This window comes from Aptenodytes patagonicus, chromosome 1 (assembly GCF_965638725.1).
Source record: "Aptenodytes patagonicus chromosome 1, bAptPat1.pri.cur, whole genome shotgun sequence".
In the NCBI taxonomy this organism is placed as follows: Eukaryota; Metazoa; Chordata; class Aves; order Sphenisciformes; family Spheniscidae; genus Aptenodytes; species Aptenodytes patagonicus.
The window spans coordinates 63469556-63485501 of record NC_134949.1 but is presented as its reverse complement, the minus strand read 5'-3'; the positions used below and the strand labels follow the sequence as shown (position 1 = coordinate 63485501).

At 41.9% G+C, this 15946-nt stretch overlaps 1 protein-coding gene across 1 annotated transcript in view; it reads left to right on the top strand.

Moving 5' to 3' along the window:
- The window catches only part of PARPBP (PARP1 binding protein), a 62699-nt gene that overhangs the window by 5101 nt on the left and 41652 nt on the right, over window positions 1-15946 (top strand). The window contains exons 3-4 of the mRNA XM_076328742.1: window positions 13768-13998; window positions 15750-15860. Coding sequence (XP_076184857.1) covers window positions 13768-13998; window positions 15750-15860 — 342 coding nt within the window. The remainder of the gene's footprint in view (window positions 1-13767; window positions 13999-15749; window positions 15861-15946) is intronic.

Below are 15946 nucleotides of genomic sequence, written 5' to 3'. Positions count from 1 at the left end.
TCCATGAGTCAGTATAGAGATAGAGCACTGGCCACTTTTCTCGGTCAGCAATGTCTAAAGCCAGCTGGATGGCCTTTACTTCTGCAAATTGGCTCGATTCACCTTCTCCTTCAGCAGTTTCTACAACTTGTCGCATAGGACTCCATACAGCAGCTTTCCACCTCCGATGTTTTCCCACAAGACGACAGGACCCATCAGTGAACAGGGCATATTGCTTCTCATTTTCTGGTAGTTCATTATACATTGGGGCCTCTTCAGCACGCGTTACCTCCTCCTCTGGCAATATTCCAAAATCCTTGCCCTCTGGCCAATCCATGATCACTTCCAGGATTCCTGGGCGACTGGGGTTTCCTATTCGAGCCCGTTGTGTGATCAGTGCGACCCACTTACTCCATGTAGCATCAGTTGCATGATGTGTACAGGGGACCCTCCCTCTGAACATCCAGCCTAGCACCGGCAGTCGGGGTGCCAGGAGGAGCTGTGCTTCAGTGCCGATCACTTCTGAAGCAGCTCGAACCCCTTCATATGCTGCTAATATCTCTTTTTCAGTTGGAGTATAGCGGGCCTCGGATCCTCTGTATCCCCGACTCCAAAACCCTAGGGGTCGACCTCGAGTCTCCCCTGGTGCTTTCTGCCAGAGGCTCCAGGTGGGGCCATTCTCCCCGGCTGCGGTATAGAGCACATTTTTTACCTCTTGCCCTGCCCGGACTGGCCCCAGGGCTACTGCATGAACTATCTCCCGTTTAATTTGTTCAAAAGCTTGTCGTTGCTCAGGGCCCCATTTGAAATCGTTCTTCTTCCGGGTCACTTGATAGAGAGGGTTTACAATCAGACTGTAATTTGGAATGTGCATTCTCCAAAAACCCACGACGCCTAAGAAAGCTTGTGTTTCCTTTTTGCTAGTTGGTGGAGACATGGCTGTTATTTTGTTGATCACATCCATTGGGATCTGACGACGTCCATCTTGCCATTTTATTCCTAAAAATTGGATCTCCTGTGCAGGTCCCTTGACCTTACTTTGTTTTATGGCAAAACCGGCCTTCAGCAGGATTTGGACTATTTCCTTCCCTTTTTCAAAAACTTCTCCTGCTGTGTTGCCCCACACGATGATATCATCAATGTATTGCAGGTGTTCTGGAGCTCCACCCTGTTCTAGTGCAGTCTGGATTAGTCCATGGCAAATGGTAGGGCTGTGTTTCCACCCCTGGGGCAGTCGGTTCCAGGTGTACTGAACACTCCTCCAAGTGAAAGCAAACTGTGGCCTGCACTCCGCTGCCAAAGGGATTGAGAAAAACGCATTAGCAATATCAACTGTGGCATGCCACTTGGCTGCCTTTGACTCCAGTTCGTATTGAAGTTCTAGCATGTCTGGCACAGCAGCACTCAGCGGTGGCGTGACTTCATTTAGGCCACAATAGTCTACTGTTAGTCTCCACTCTCCATTAGACTTCCGCACTGGCCATATGGGACTGTTAAAGGGTGAGCGGGTCTTGCTGATCACTCCTTGGCTCTCCAGTCAACGAATCAGCTTATGGATGGGAATCAGGGAGTCTCGGTTGGTGCGATATTGCCGCCGGTGCACTGTGGTGGTAGCAATTGGCACTTGTTGGTCTTCGACCTTCAGCAACCCCACAACAGAGGGGTCCTCCGAAAGACCAGGCAAGGTGGACAGCTGTTTAATTTCCTCCATCTCCAAGGCAGCTATACCAAAAGCCCACCGGTACCCTTTTGGGTCCTTGAAATACCCTCTCCTGAGGTAGTCTATGCCAAGGATGCACGGAGCATCTGGGCCAGTCACAATGGGGTGCTTCTGCCACCCGTTCCCAGTTAGACTCACTTCGGCTTCCAATACAGTTAGCTGTTGGGATCCCCCCGTCACCCCAGAAATACAGATGGGTTCTGCCCTTGTATAGCTTGATGGCATTAGGGTACACTGTGCACCGGTGTCTACCAGAGCCTTATACTTCTGTGGGTCTGACGTGCCAGGCCACCGAATCCACACAGTCCAGTAAACCCGGTTGTCCCTTTCCTCCCCCTGGCTGGAGGCAGGGCCCCTCTAATCCTCATCACAGTACTCATTTCTCATTTCTTGTACGTACGGGTCAGAAGTTTCTTCATTAAGATCAAGAGTAAGATCAGCCCTTCTACTCTCTCTGGGGAACTGCCCGCTGGAAACTGGAGCAGCAATTTTCCTGGAAGAACCTCTTTCTGTGATTGTTTTCCCTTGCAATTCGCGTACCCGTGCCCCTAGGGCTGCGGTAGGTTTCCCATCCCACTTCCTCATGTCCTCTCCGTGGTCACGCAGATAAAACCATAGGGTGCCCCGTGGTGTGTACCCTTTATATTCTCTCTCTTGAGCAAAAGAACGCTTACTTCTAATAGCCGAGATACTGGTCCGTACAGGTGAGGAGTAGGACCTATCCTCTCTGAGTTGCTGGATCTCCTCTCCCAGGACAGTTTTTCGGACAGTTTCTCCCTAGCCGAGACGATGGAGGAAGAAAGACTTTCCTCGTATTGCCGGAGTTGACTAGCCAATTCATCCACTGTTTGTTCCTCTCCATCTTTCCAGGTTATCACTGCCAATGAATTGGCGTATGACGATGGTGCGCTCCTTATAAACTTCCGCCACATGGGTCGTGTGCACTTGACTTCGTCTGGATCTTTGGATAGTTGTTTATTGTTCAGGTCATCATAAATCACCTCCAGCACAGCTAATTCTCTCAGAAACTGGATACCCTTCTCCATGGTGGCCCACTTGCTTGGGCGACATATGACATCTTCCTTAAAGGGATACCTTTCCTTCACGCTTGACAAGAGTCGCCTCCAAAGGCTGAGGATACGTGTCCCTTTTCCAATTGCTTTATCAATGCCCCCTTCCCTAGAAAGGGATCCCAGCTGCTTGGCTTCCCTACCCTCTAATTCCAGGCTACTGGCCCCATTATCCCAGCATCGGAGCAGCCAGGTGACAATATGCTCACCTGGACGACGGCTGAAATCTTTTCGTATATCTCGCAGCTCACTCAGGGATAGAGATCGGGTGGTCACTGCCTCGTTTATGAGTTCTTCCTCTTCCTCCTCCCCGATCAGCGGCTGGCTCTCCTCCTCCCGTTCTCGTGATGGCCCTTCTCCAGGGTAGTCGTACAGTTCTTCCTCCGGTTCCCTTTTAGAAGAAGCTTCTTCCTCCCTTACTAAACGAGCTGACTTCCGCTTCCAAAATTTCTTCTTGTGTATAGGGGCGACTGATACCGGCACAGGCTGGTTCTTTGGTTCAGCCACAGGGCCTGTTGCCGGGGTTGGAGTGGTCGCAGTGCATGTCGCCGGGGTTGGAGTGGCCGCAGTGCAAGTGCATGTCACCGGAGTCCGAGTAGCCGCAGGGCCTGTTGCCGGGGTCTGAGTGACTGCAGTGCAAGTGCATGTCACCGGAGTCTGAGTGGCCGCAGGGCCTGTCGCCGGGGTTGGAGTGGCCACAGTGCAAGTGCATGTCACCGGAGTCCGAGTGGCCGCAGGGTCTGTTGCCGGGGTTGGAGTGGCCGCAGTGCCTGTTGCCGGGGTTGGAGTGACCGCTGTGCAAGTGCATGTCACCGGAGTCTGAGTGGCCGCAGGGCCTGTTGCCGGGGTTGGAGTGGCTGCACGGCCTGTCGCTGGGGTCGGAGTGGCCGCAGGGCGCGTTGCCCGGGTCTGAGTGGCCGCAGTGCGTGTCGTTTTACTGTCAGAGCCAGAGACCTTCCCTTCCCTTTGAGGGCACTGAATGGTGTTGAACAGGGCTCGGTAGGCATGGGCCAGGCCCCAGCACGTTGCAATGAGCTGCATCTCTCTGGAGTTGCCAGGGTGACAGCATACTTTTTCCAAATATTCTACTAACTTTTCAGGATTCTGCACTTGCTCAGGGGTGAAGTTCCAAAACACTGGGGGTGCCCATTGGCCTAGGTACTTGCCCATCTTGTCCCACACACCCTGCCACTCATAATTATTCAGCCTTGGGGCAGATCTCTGGATGATATTCTTAAATTGCTTACCAACTTTAGACAAAACCGAAACAGTATTCCCAAGAAGTATTAATAGAAGTATCTTAACTGCCCAAGGATGTTCAAAATACTGAAAAATTACTGTAATGAAGGAGGAAACATTATAGAAGAAGGTAGTGACCCTGCCATTCTGTATTTCCTCCGTAAAAAAACTCTCAGAAAAGTTACTGCAATTGCTAGTTGTCTCCACGAAATGATCTCCGTGGTACAGTAACGGCTTCATTGCGAAGTTTACATACCACACTAACGTCAAGGTCAATGTTCTAAAAACAAACCTCACAAGCGAGACATTACTATTCACTGCAGACCACAGCAAACTGCAAAACCCAACACCAATCTTTAACATGTACAGCAGGAAAAAGAGCGCGATGCAGATTATACAAATCAATATCGAGAACAGAGAAACCAACATTGTGACCCACAACTACTAACAGATATAAGTTCTTTAATACACTCCGGTTAACCTGTTATTATCTCAAACCCTTCGAGCCCCACGTTGGGCGCCAAAAAAGGACTGTCGTGGTTTAACTTCAGTCGGCAACTAAGCACCACGCAGCCGCTCGCTCACTCCCCCCCACCCGGTGGGATGGGGGAGAGAATTGGAAGAGCACAAGTTAGAAAAACTCGTGGGTTGAGATAAAAACAGTTTAATAATTGAAATAAAATGATAATAATAATAATATGATAATAATAATAATAATAATACACAAAGCAAGTGATGCACAGTACAATTGCTCACCACCCGCCGACCGATGCCCAGCCAGTCCCCGAGCAGCGGCCCCCCCCCGGCCAGCTTTCCCCAGTTTATGTACTGAGCATGACGGCACATGGTATGGAATGTCCCTTTGGCCAGTTTGGCTGTGACCCCTCCCAGCTTCTTGTGCACCTTCAGCCTTCTCAGTCGGTAGAACATGAGAAGCTGAAAAGTCCTTGGCTAGTGTAAGCATTACCTAGCAACAACTAAAACATCGGTGCGTTATCAACTTTGTTCTCATCCTAAATCCAAAACACTGTACCAGCTACTAGAAAAGAAATTAACTCTATCCCTGCCGAAACCAGGACAAGAGGTAACTAGTTTATTCCACTTTCTCCTTTTTTCTCCTCCAGCAGATTCCTCCCCTCTAAAAGTATCTTTTCTTTCAGAGATGATCTGACAGAAATTAAAGCAATTATTTTAAACTCATTTAATTTTGAAATATACTGCTTTTATTTCAAATCTGCAGAATAAGTGCTCAAAACCTAATTTGTTTTTTCCGATTACGCTAGTTGGTCTAATAAGACAAATTAGCAGTATGTATAAACCTTGTCTTGCATATGTGGATTAAAACTATTTTAGCATTTGCATGTGCTGCCTCTGAAGTTCAATGTCTTCAGTTGGATGTCCATTTTCATGTTTATAGTGTTAGAGTAAAATATGGCTGTTTTATTTTGTTCAGCACTGAAACTTCAAACTAAGATGCAGAGTATTACAACTGTAGGCATGTCCCTTGTTAGGTCTCTGATTTAAGTACAATAATTTCGTATTGTTAACATAACACCTGTAGAATGGAAGTCTATTATGATAAAGTAAATTATTGCAAGAAAAATAACTGCACTAACAGGCTATTGACTGGCTAGATTGGAAAAAAAAAAAAAAACAACCAAAACCCAAAAAAACCCCAAAAAACCCAACCTACTACACACAGCAAAAACCTATTCTCTTTCTTTGGGAGCCTGGACACTTTAATGGATTTGGTGTTTTAACTGTTACCTGTATCAGCTGTGGAAGTAAAAAAAAAAACAAAGCTTTTCGGAGAACTCCAGAAAAGTTTAAAAGTCTCATAATTTATTAGTCTTAAATTTTACCAAGAATAAGAGTAGCAAGCATTTTGAAAAACATTGATCAAATAGCAGGGATGAAAAAAAAAGTATACACTTTGAATTCCTCTGAAAATACTCTGTGTTGTAGCACAGTTGTAGCCATATGGCATAAAGACAAGTGGCACATGCTCTGTGGTGAAAGTTAATACCTTTTATCTAGACTGATTAGTATGGATCTAAAATTGAGGAAAACTTTCAAGAAGAACCTTTCTTAAGGTTTGAAATAGAAATAACAATTTTCAAGTTGAAATTCAGTTGAGGGTAATTGCTTTAAGTTGACTGTGTTTGCACCTGTGGGTCAGGAGGGGTAGAAGAGAGGTTATTAGGATAAATAATCAGTTGTCATTTTCAGACCGTGGCTGTTTTAGCTAGTAGTGGGGGAAACTGAAACATCATATAAAACAATTGTTTTTCCTGAGTCTGTGAATTTAAATTCTCAGATTTGTTTAAATGTTTTGTAAATCTCTCTTCTAGCACTGGGACTGTGATGCTGGAGGAAAAAGTGCTACACTGTTGATTTTAGAAATATATTTTCCCTTTAGAAATTTGTGTTTATCTCTCTCTGATCCTAGATGAAATCACTTTTGGTGTATGGTTTAGTTCTACCCTGTGCTTTCATGAGTGCATTTTGTACACTATCTGAAGAATATTATGTTCTGTTCAGTATCCTGTATTTCTTGACATGTTTTCGCAAATCATCTTGTTTCCATGTTGGCAAATAAAGAAAAATGCAAAGTTGTTTTACAGCGTTACTCCCATAAACTGTTGTATCTGTCTCCCTTTTGGTAATGAGAGATTCCTACCAACTTTGTAGCAATTTTATATGATATGTTGCTTGTAACACATTGTAATGATGCTACCGAGAGACATTGTCTTGGCTGTTCTTCAGTATGACTAACTTTTGACAGAATCACAGAACAGTTGAGGTTGGAAGGGGCCTCTGGAGGTCATCTTGTCCAGCTTCCCTCCCCAAGCAGGGCCACCTAGTGCCAGTTGCCCAGGACCATGTCCAGATGGCTTTCAAATGTCTCCAAGGACGGAGACTCCATAACCTCCCTGAGCAACCTGTGCCAGCGCTCAATCACCCTCACAGTAAAAAAGTGTTTCCTGATGTTCAGAGGGAACCTCCTGTGTTTTCAGTTCGTGCACGTTGCCTCTGGTCCTGCCACTGGGCACCTTAAAGGGCCTGGCTCCATCCTCTTTGCACCCTCCCTTCAGATATTTATATAGAGTGATGAGATCCTCCCTGAGCATTCTCTTCTTCAGCCTAAACAGCCCCAGCTTTCTCAGCCTTTTCTCATATGTGAGATGTTCCTGTCCCTTTATTATCTTTGTGGATGATTCACTGGACTTTCTTGGACTTTCTCCAGTATGTCAGTGTGTCTCCCTTGTACTGAGGAGCCAAGACCTGGATACAGTACTTGGATGTGGTCTCACCAGTGCTGAGTAGTGTTCCCTACAAGGGACAGGCTCTTTTTTAGAAAAAAGGTTGAAGTTTTGTAGAAAACAGGTTGAAGTAATGAATATTTCATTGAATTTTTTTAAAAGCAAATGATATACTGAGACTGTTCTACTGTCTTTCCCATACCCTGTGTAACCAAGTCATAAGTAGTTAAGTTATTGTTTCTTGTAATTTTGTGTTGCTTAACAGCTGGAGTTGTTTTAACTGTGTTAAAACTGTTGCTACTTAAATCTTGAGGCATCCTCCCTAGCTTATCAATAGGACTTTCTCTTCTCCCTCCTAACCCCTTTCTCTATAGTATTACAGGTTTCTGTTTTGAGGGGTGGGAGGGGAAGCAAGAACGTGCTGTGTGGGTTTTTGGGGGTTTTTGTGGGTTGTTTTTTTCTTTTGACCAAGAGTGTGCTAAATTTTCTATCTTTTTATTACCACTATAGTTGATAGTGTTGACTTTAGAAAGTAATAGTGTGCTTGGATGAGTAAAATTTTTTTGTCTGTTTCAGGATCCTATTGTTGCAACTACTAACTGTTCCACAGAGCCATACATACTGTAGCTCTCCAGTCCTCCTTAAACAGAGCATACCTCTACTCTCTTTGATCCTGGTACTTTTCCCCTTGTCACAGCGCCCACCCACCCCCAAAAAAAGAGTGTTCAGTCCGAAACAATTACCCATGCAAGGTATACTGGTATTTCTCTAAGCTTGGGATATTGGCCTGTAACTTCACTAGGTTTGCTTCTGGCAGATTGCAATATAACAACTATAAGATGCTTATGTCTGTATACTTGTGCTTATATGAACCAGTTTCTAAATCTGTGCACGGCACTATCAACATTCACAGAAATGGGGAAACATTCAAAATGCTGCTTTACTTCGTGTACCACAGTTTGGGAACTTCTCTCTTGCACGAGAGCATGACCAAGCAATGAAGGCTCAGTAGGAGCAAAGGTGACAAGACTGCAGAATCACACAACTCGAGGGCAATGCCAGACAACAATACTGCAGTCTAGGAGTATGCCTGAAAATAATAGAACTAGAGACAACACCTGGGTGGTGGATAAGCACAGCAGTCTTGAACACACATATTCCAAGAATGGTTAGTGACCATTTGTCTGGGGAAGGCAGGAGAGAACATGATATTGCTGAAATACACACCACTTTCTGTTTTTTAAAACAACTTTCTGTCAAAACAGAAGCTGCTTTGCTATGTAGTTAGCCCTAGAAAGCTTGCAATGCCTACAAAATACTGAAAAATGGTGTCTTTAGGCATGAAATGTTGCTACTGAATTTCAGACATTCTAAAATAAGAGTCCAAGGAAACTTAACATACTGCACTACCAAGAGGTGAAGATGCTTTATAATACTTTATTGTTTTTATGCTTATAAAACACAATACTTGCAATGTCTATCATGGAATGAAAGTATGGAACTCTTTAAACTTCCTTAAGCTGTTAGCCAGTTGGCATATGCCTACTGCAAAACACCACATTATTTTTTTTAATTAATTTTAAAACCAGAGACTCTTGACAAATTGACTGTATAAGTAATAGAATACATTGTCACAGTGAGCACCTGATCAGGAAGGTTAATATGTGGAGTGCAATTTTATTTGGATTTAAAATATTTTTGCAGCACTAATATAAACTTTACTAATCTCTGCAGGTCCTTGGTTTTGATTTAGGAGGAATTAATTAAATTTAATTTAGGAATATTAGGTACCATATTGAAGTTGTACTTTAACTTGGTACTCTTGGAGGATTTTGTTTCAAAACAAAGTGAGAAAACAACGTTGTTTTTTTTTCTCTGACCTACTGCTGTTTTGATCTGTTTAAATTGGATTATAATATGATTACATGTTAAATTTTTTGAGGGGCTTAAATGGAAAACAGGTGCTTTTCAGAAAACATATATGCTATTTTAATATTCTGGTAATCTGTGGAATAGCATGCAAGTTCATAGTGCTGAATTATCGTAACCCATGCACAAATTAGAAGGTGAAAAAGTGCTCTGAAAGTAATATGCATGAGTACTCTCTCATTTTCGCTCCAGTTCTTTGCCTAGGCAATATCAATATAGTTGACTTTCAGGACTTTGGAATCGTATACTTAACCAGGTCTATTGGGAAAGTTGTGCTAAGTATGCTGGAACCCTAAGGAAGGGCCTTTTGGGCTGGAGCAACTTAAATTATTAGAATTGCTCCTGACCTTTTTTTGTATTTAGCTTTGTATTCAGTTGTTAATGGTGTTTGTAGGTAATTATTTTATCCAGATTAAAGTTGCTTAATGTGAAAATGTCACAAAATAAAATAAAACCTTTGCACTAGACAGGAGTTATCTGCCATTACTGACATAGCAAAGCAAGGCTTGTCACTCAGTTGCAGGGCATTTATATCACGTTACATAATGAATTACATGACCATGTAATACTGCTTTTTTTTTTTCTGCCATATACTGGGAATGTTTTAGATACCAGTAGTATGAACTCTGATTTTTTTGGTGAAAAGTGGAAAATTTGCTACAGTTGCAAAATTACTTGTTGCATGTATTCTGAGGTCTAACTCAAATAGAAGGACCTCAGCTGAAAAATTTTAACAGTGTGAAGTGGGGACTGGTATGTAGATCAAAGAGCAGTGTGTGGAAGAAAACTGAGTCTAGTTGTGAAAGAGAAGGTGTCCTGGTTTTGGCTGGGATAGAGTTAATTTCCTTCCTAGTAGCTGGTACAGTGCTGTGTTTTGGATTTAGGATGAGAACAATGTTGATAACACACCGATGTTTTAGTTGTTGCTAGGTAATGCTTACACTAGCCAAGGACTTTTTAGTTTTCCATGCTCTACCGACTGAGAAGGCTGGAGGTGCACAAGAAGCTGGGAGGGGGCACAGCCAAACTGGCCAAAGGGACATTCCATACCATGTGCCGTCATGCTCAGTACATAAACTGGGGAAAGCTGGCCGGGGGGGGCCGCTGCTCGGGGACTGGCTGGGCATCAGTCAGCAGGTGGTGAGCAATTGCATTGTGCATCATTTGCTTTGTGTATTATTATTATTATTATTATCATTATTTTAATTATTAAACTGTTTTTATCTCAACCCACGAGTTTTTCTCACTTGTGCTCTTCCCATTCTCTCCCCATCCCACCGGGGGGCGGGGGGAGGGGAGTGAGCAAGTGGCTGGGTGGTGCTCAGTTGCCGACTGAGGTTAAACCACGACAGAAGGGGATAAGAGCAAGTAGTAAGGAAGTCACAGATTTCAGGGGAAAGAGGAAGTGGTGGTGGGGAAGTTGGCATAGAGAGAATGTAGAGTATGGTAGTATGGAAAGGTCTGCAATAAACAGGGCTATGGGAAAACAGAGATTGTGATGGACATTGGATAAGACACCAAGATCTGGGAGCAAGGTGAAAACAGGCACTGAATATAATGAGGTATGGGTGTGTAGGGAGATTAGCAACTCCTAGCTAGAATTTTGGAAAGGCAGAGAACAGTACAGGGGTGAAAGTCCAGGGTCAGTTGTAAAGAGATGAAAAACAGGTTAACAAGTAATTAGTGAATAAAGGACCAAATTCTGAATTACAGAGACCAGAAATATATATGTAATCCTGCATCCCAGACCCTGTGTTTTGTCTCTGCTACCTTTAGCTCAATCTAACTAGTAGCAGAATTCTCTGCTACTATGTATTTTCACTTATATAAGTAGCATCTTAATGCACTACTTTCTTCCTGTGCATAGCTTGACTTACTGGGATTGAAACTGATTTTCTGGCTTCCTCAGTGTTACAGTCTTTAACCATTGACAATACACTCATCTCCTTTATTGGCAGCCACAAGAGGCAGGCTCAGATTTCTTGCAGTTCTTGTACCCCCATGCTGAACTGGAAAACTTAATTAAAATGTCTGATGCTCAGTGAGCGGATGGCTCCCCCCCCCCCCCGCAACGGTGAATCACTTGGTTTAAAAAACAGTACTTTACTGAAAGTAAAAAAGACAATGTCAGGGATTAAACAAATAGGATTATGTATTGTACCTAATTATTTCTTTCTTAGAGGGCAGCAATAACTGCTCTCTCCTCTAGCTTCTTACTGATACAATCGGATAGTAGCTGGCTTGCATCCTACTTCCTTCAGTAACACACCACTCAGTTTGTGACTCAAATAACAGGGCTTTGTCCCTTACTTGCTGTTGTGGTTTAACCTCAGCCAGCAACCGAGCACCACACAGCTGCTCACTCCCCCCCTCCCCCCCCGGGGGTTGGGGAGAGAATTGGAAGAGTAAAAGTGAGAAAACTCGTGGGTTGAGATAAAAATAGTTTAATAATTGAAATAAAATAATAATAATAAAAGAATATACAAAGGAAGTGATGCACAATGCAATTGCTCACCACCCACCGACCGATGCCCAGCCAGTCCCAGAGCAGCGGCCCCCTGGCCAACTCCCCCCAGTTTATACACTGAGCATGACGTCACATGGTATGGAATATCCCTTTGGCCAGTTTGGGTCAGCTGTCCTGGCTGTGCCCCCTCCCAGCTTCTTGTGCACCTCCAGCCTTCTCAGTCGGTAGAGCACGGGAAGCTGAAAAGTCCTTGGCTGGTGTAAGCACTGCTTAGCAACAACTAAAACATGGATGTGTTATCAACATTATTCTCATGCTAAATCCAAAACACAGCACTGTACCAGCTACCAGGAAGAAAATTAACTCTATCCCAGCCGAAACCAGGACACTCAGCTTGTTTTTAAATTTCTGTGAATTCCAGCTCCACTATCCGTTCCTATCTGCTGTGACACTTTCACCTTTTTGTTTGCCATTTGTGCCCTGCTGCCATACTTGTAACCTCCAACCATGCCAGGTTTGCTAACAACTTTGGTTCTTTAGTTACTTCTGCTTCATAAATGAGATTACATGTGGTATTATGGACTATGTACAGTCTCTCTCATTCTTAGGCTCTTCTGTTCTCCCATGTAGAGATAACTTATGAAAAGTTTATTCCCTTCTTTCCTTTCAGTTTAGAACTACAACAAAACTGCAAGCTTTACAATTAAGCATTTACTCTTCTAAGAAGTGCTTAGGCATGATTACTTAATACACCCCTACATATAAATGTAGTAATAGCAGGTGTCTCCACGTTGATGTAAATCCTTTGAAAAAAATATGATAAACTAATATGTAAATTAAACATGATTTTAGTCATTCCTGTTGATATGTTTTCTGCTTGTGTCCACCAAAGGTCAACAGAGCACTCATCTCAAGAGTTGGAAAGACAGGGACTTCTAACTGTGATACAAGCCTCTTAAGTTACTCTGTGACAAATTTGAATTTTCTTTTTTGCTTGGAATAGGAAAAGGTTCTTCAGTTGCGAATAAAATGCTGTTAGTTATTTTGGTACCCACGTATTTTTTGTCATTTACCCACTTTATCTGCATTTTTAAATTAACTCTCTGTTAATCTCTATTAATTCTGCTAATTTTCTGTTAAGCTGTAATTCTTTTTTCCTTTTTGGAGGTTGGGGAGAAGGCAGAGGAGCACATGGAATGTAATCTAATAATTTTGACAGGGAGAGTGGGCCAGAAGCTGGGTATAATATTGTAGCCTATACTGTATAGTTATGTTAGTTATGGTACTAGTAACAGATAGGTGTGCATTGCTTTAATGTATTTGTTAGATCTGTGTAGCAACACTATCAATGTTATGCTAAAGTATAACCATACTAATACAGGAAAAAAACTTTTTTTTTTTTTTGACACGGCACGTTTTCCCAGATTACTGCTTGAAATAACATAATAGAGCTATATTTACTGCCTTTGGGATGTAAATGCCTGCCATACTGAAAACTATTTCTGCAAATAAATAACTTTATGTAAGCAGTAGTCCTGTGAAAGTCAATATGTCTTTTCTTATGAGTAAAGTTCAATAAACATACCTGGTATTTTAAAGATCAGGAACAAGTAGCAGGGCCTGTTGCGACAGGACAAGGGGGAATGGTTTTAAACTAAAAGAGGGTAGATTTAGACTAGACATAAGGAAGAAATTTTTTTATGATGAAGGTGGTGAAAGACTGGAACAGGCTGCCCAGAGAGGTGGTGGATGCCCCATCTCTGGAAGCATTCAAGGTCAGGCTGGACGGGGCTCTGAGCAACCTGATCTGGTTGAAGATGTCCCTGCCCACGGCAGGGGGGTTGGACTAGATGACCTTTAGAGGTCCCTTCCAACCCAAACTATTCTATGATTCTATGAAATACTGCATATAACAAAACTCAACTGTAAAGACAAAGCACTGGAAGAACTTCAACTATAAGTAAGACTTTGTTTATTATAAACTTAAATATTTAGTTTATAATAGTTTTTTAAATATATATATGCAGCTTGTTTTAAAGTAATTTTTAAAGCTATGCTGAACACAAAACATAATATTTTTGCTTTTTTCTGTTCTATTAGCACCATGGAGATTTCACAGTATCACTTAGTGATGTGTTGGAAGCTTGGAAATATTTGTTACATGACAAACTGGGATTATCATATGAAAACATGAAAGAACCTGAAAATTATGCTGACCTAAAAGAAGCCTATCATGCCTTCTTAGCAAGAAGCAATATGTTAGATCTAATAGACATATATCAGATGTGCTATGGTCTTGGACTTGTATCTGAAGATGAAAGCATAGCCCCTGTAAGTATTTTGTTTGTTTGATCTCTGATATTGTTTTGACATATTTTTTTATTCCAGTTATGGATTTATGACACTTTTAAATATACACAGGAGCTCTAAATTATTCACAAGTTACTTTGCTCTTCTATTGGGGAAGCAGATGAGTTTAAATTACTAAATCTTTTAAAGAGATCTTAAATTCACTCAAAAATTACTTCTTTCAGTTGTCCTGCTGGATAGGTGGGTCCCACAGCTCTTCTATGAGTATATCACTCTGCCAGAAAGGGAACTGAAAAATGAACTGTAGAGATTTGATAAGACTGGAACAAAGCTTAGTGATTAATACGTGTCATGGAGTTTTGGTTGTATGTTGATACACAATCAAAATATTTTTAATGGTTATAATTTTAAAAATACCACGCTCTTAAAAGCAAAAACTTCCTTATAATACATGTAGTTCCATGTTAGATTTTTCCAGAAACCAGAAGAGGTTCCACTTCAGCCACTCAGTCAGCAGCTCTGTTGCAGTTTATTGCAGCTCTGATGTTTTTATGACACTGCGTGTGAGGCCATGCTCTAGGCTAGAGAAGTTCTAGTGTGTATTCCACTCTTAGACTATGAAAGTCTATGAAAAATGAATTTGATTAATCTCTATGTCATTGGATAAAAATATATGTAAGTAGCAATTCAGATATGTTTGAAACACAAGCATTCCACATGATTTTAGTTGATTCTGTGCTCTCTAGAGCATGGAAAGGTCAAAAGACAGTGGATATTGATACTGAAAAAATTAACGGATGTTGCATTTAGATGCACATACTTCTAGCTTCTAATGAAAATTAGAAAGGAGTTAATAGTCTGCTTTTACTGCCCACTCTCAGCATTGCAGACTTAAATTACTGTTTATTCCATCTTCTGAATTTGATGTGTGTGTTTAATTAGATGGTCATTTTAATATGAGGGAAGCTATATCAGTAACTGAATGTTAATTGAACTGAGATATATTACGAACATACCATGAACTACTAGTTACAGCACGATTAAAAATGTTCACCTTCCAGCCCTAGTAAGAAAAAAAAGCTTTCTCCATGGAAAAAGTGGTCAAATATTGGAACACATTGCCCAGAGAGGATGTGGAATCTCATCTTTGGAGATATTAAAAACTAGGCTCAGCAAGTCACTGAGCAACCTGGTCAAACTGGTCCTGCTTCAAGCATGGGTTTGTACTAGATGATCCCTATAGGTCCCTTTTAACCTAAATTGTTGTATGATTCTATGACAAGTATGCTTGTAACAAGCTTGCCTACTTCCTTAAAGGTTCAGAGAACCTACACTCAAACACTCATGTAATTATTAGGCACAAAAGAGGTTATAAGGACAACTGAAGTTCAGGAAGGGCATGGAAACTGCAATTTTTTAATTTTTTTTTTCTTCCTGTTTTCATGGGGAAGATAGAGAACTTGGGTGGGTTAATGAGCTCTTCCTAAACACGGTATAACATATTAAATGTTCTCCAAAACATAAGTAGATGCTTTTAGTGCAAGTGTATTACGTAACTGTTTGGGATATCTTTTCTAAGTTAATTTGAAGCTTACACCTCATTTCTCTGCTAAAACAGTTGTACTTTTAAAGACTAAAACCAAAAATAGGTTGTAAGGGCTGCATTAGCCTCAAAACCCTAGCAAACTGGCAGAGACATAGTTTCACCAGGTTTTAATACTAGTTTTGCTTTCTAGTCATCTTCATATTTAAGTTCAATCTTTTTATTAAAGGTTCAACTGTTGGAATTTATTTCTGGCATAATGAATGTACAAGAAAATAATGGTTCTGTTCTTTCTACTCCTTCTACACCAGTCAACAGACAGGGCCAGGAGAATGTGAAGGTAAAAATTATTTCTGTCTCTTTTGCAATGTTCTGTATATGTTGAAAAGATGAAATATAACATGGTTTCCTTTTCCAGTTATTGGT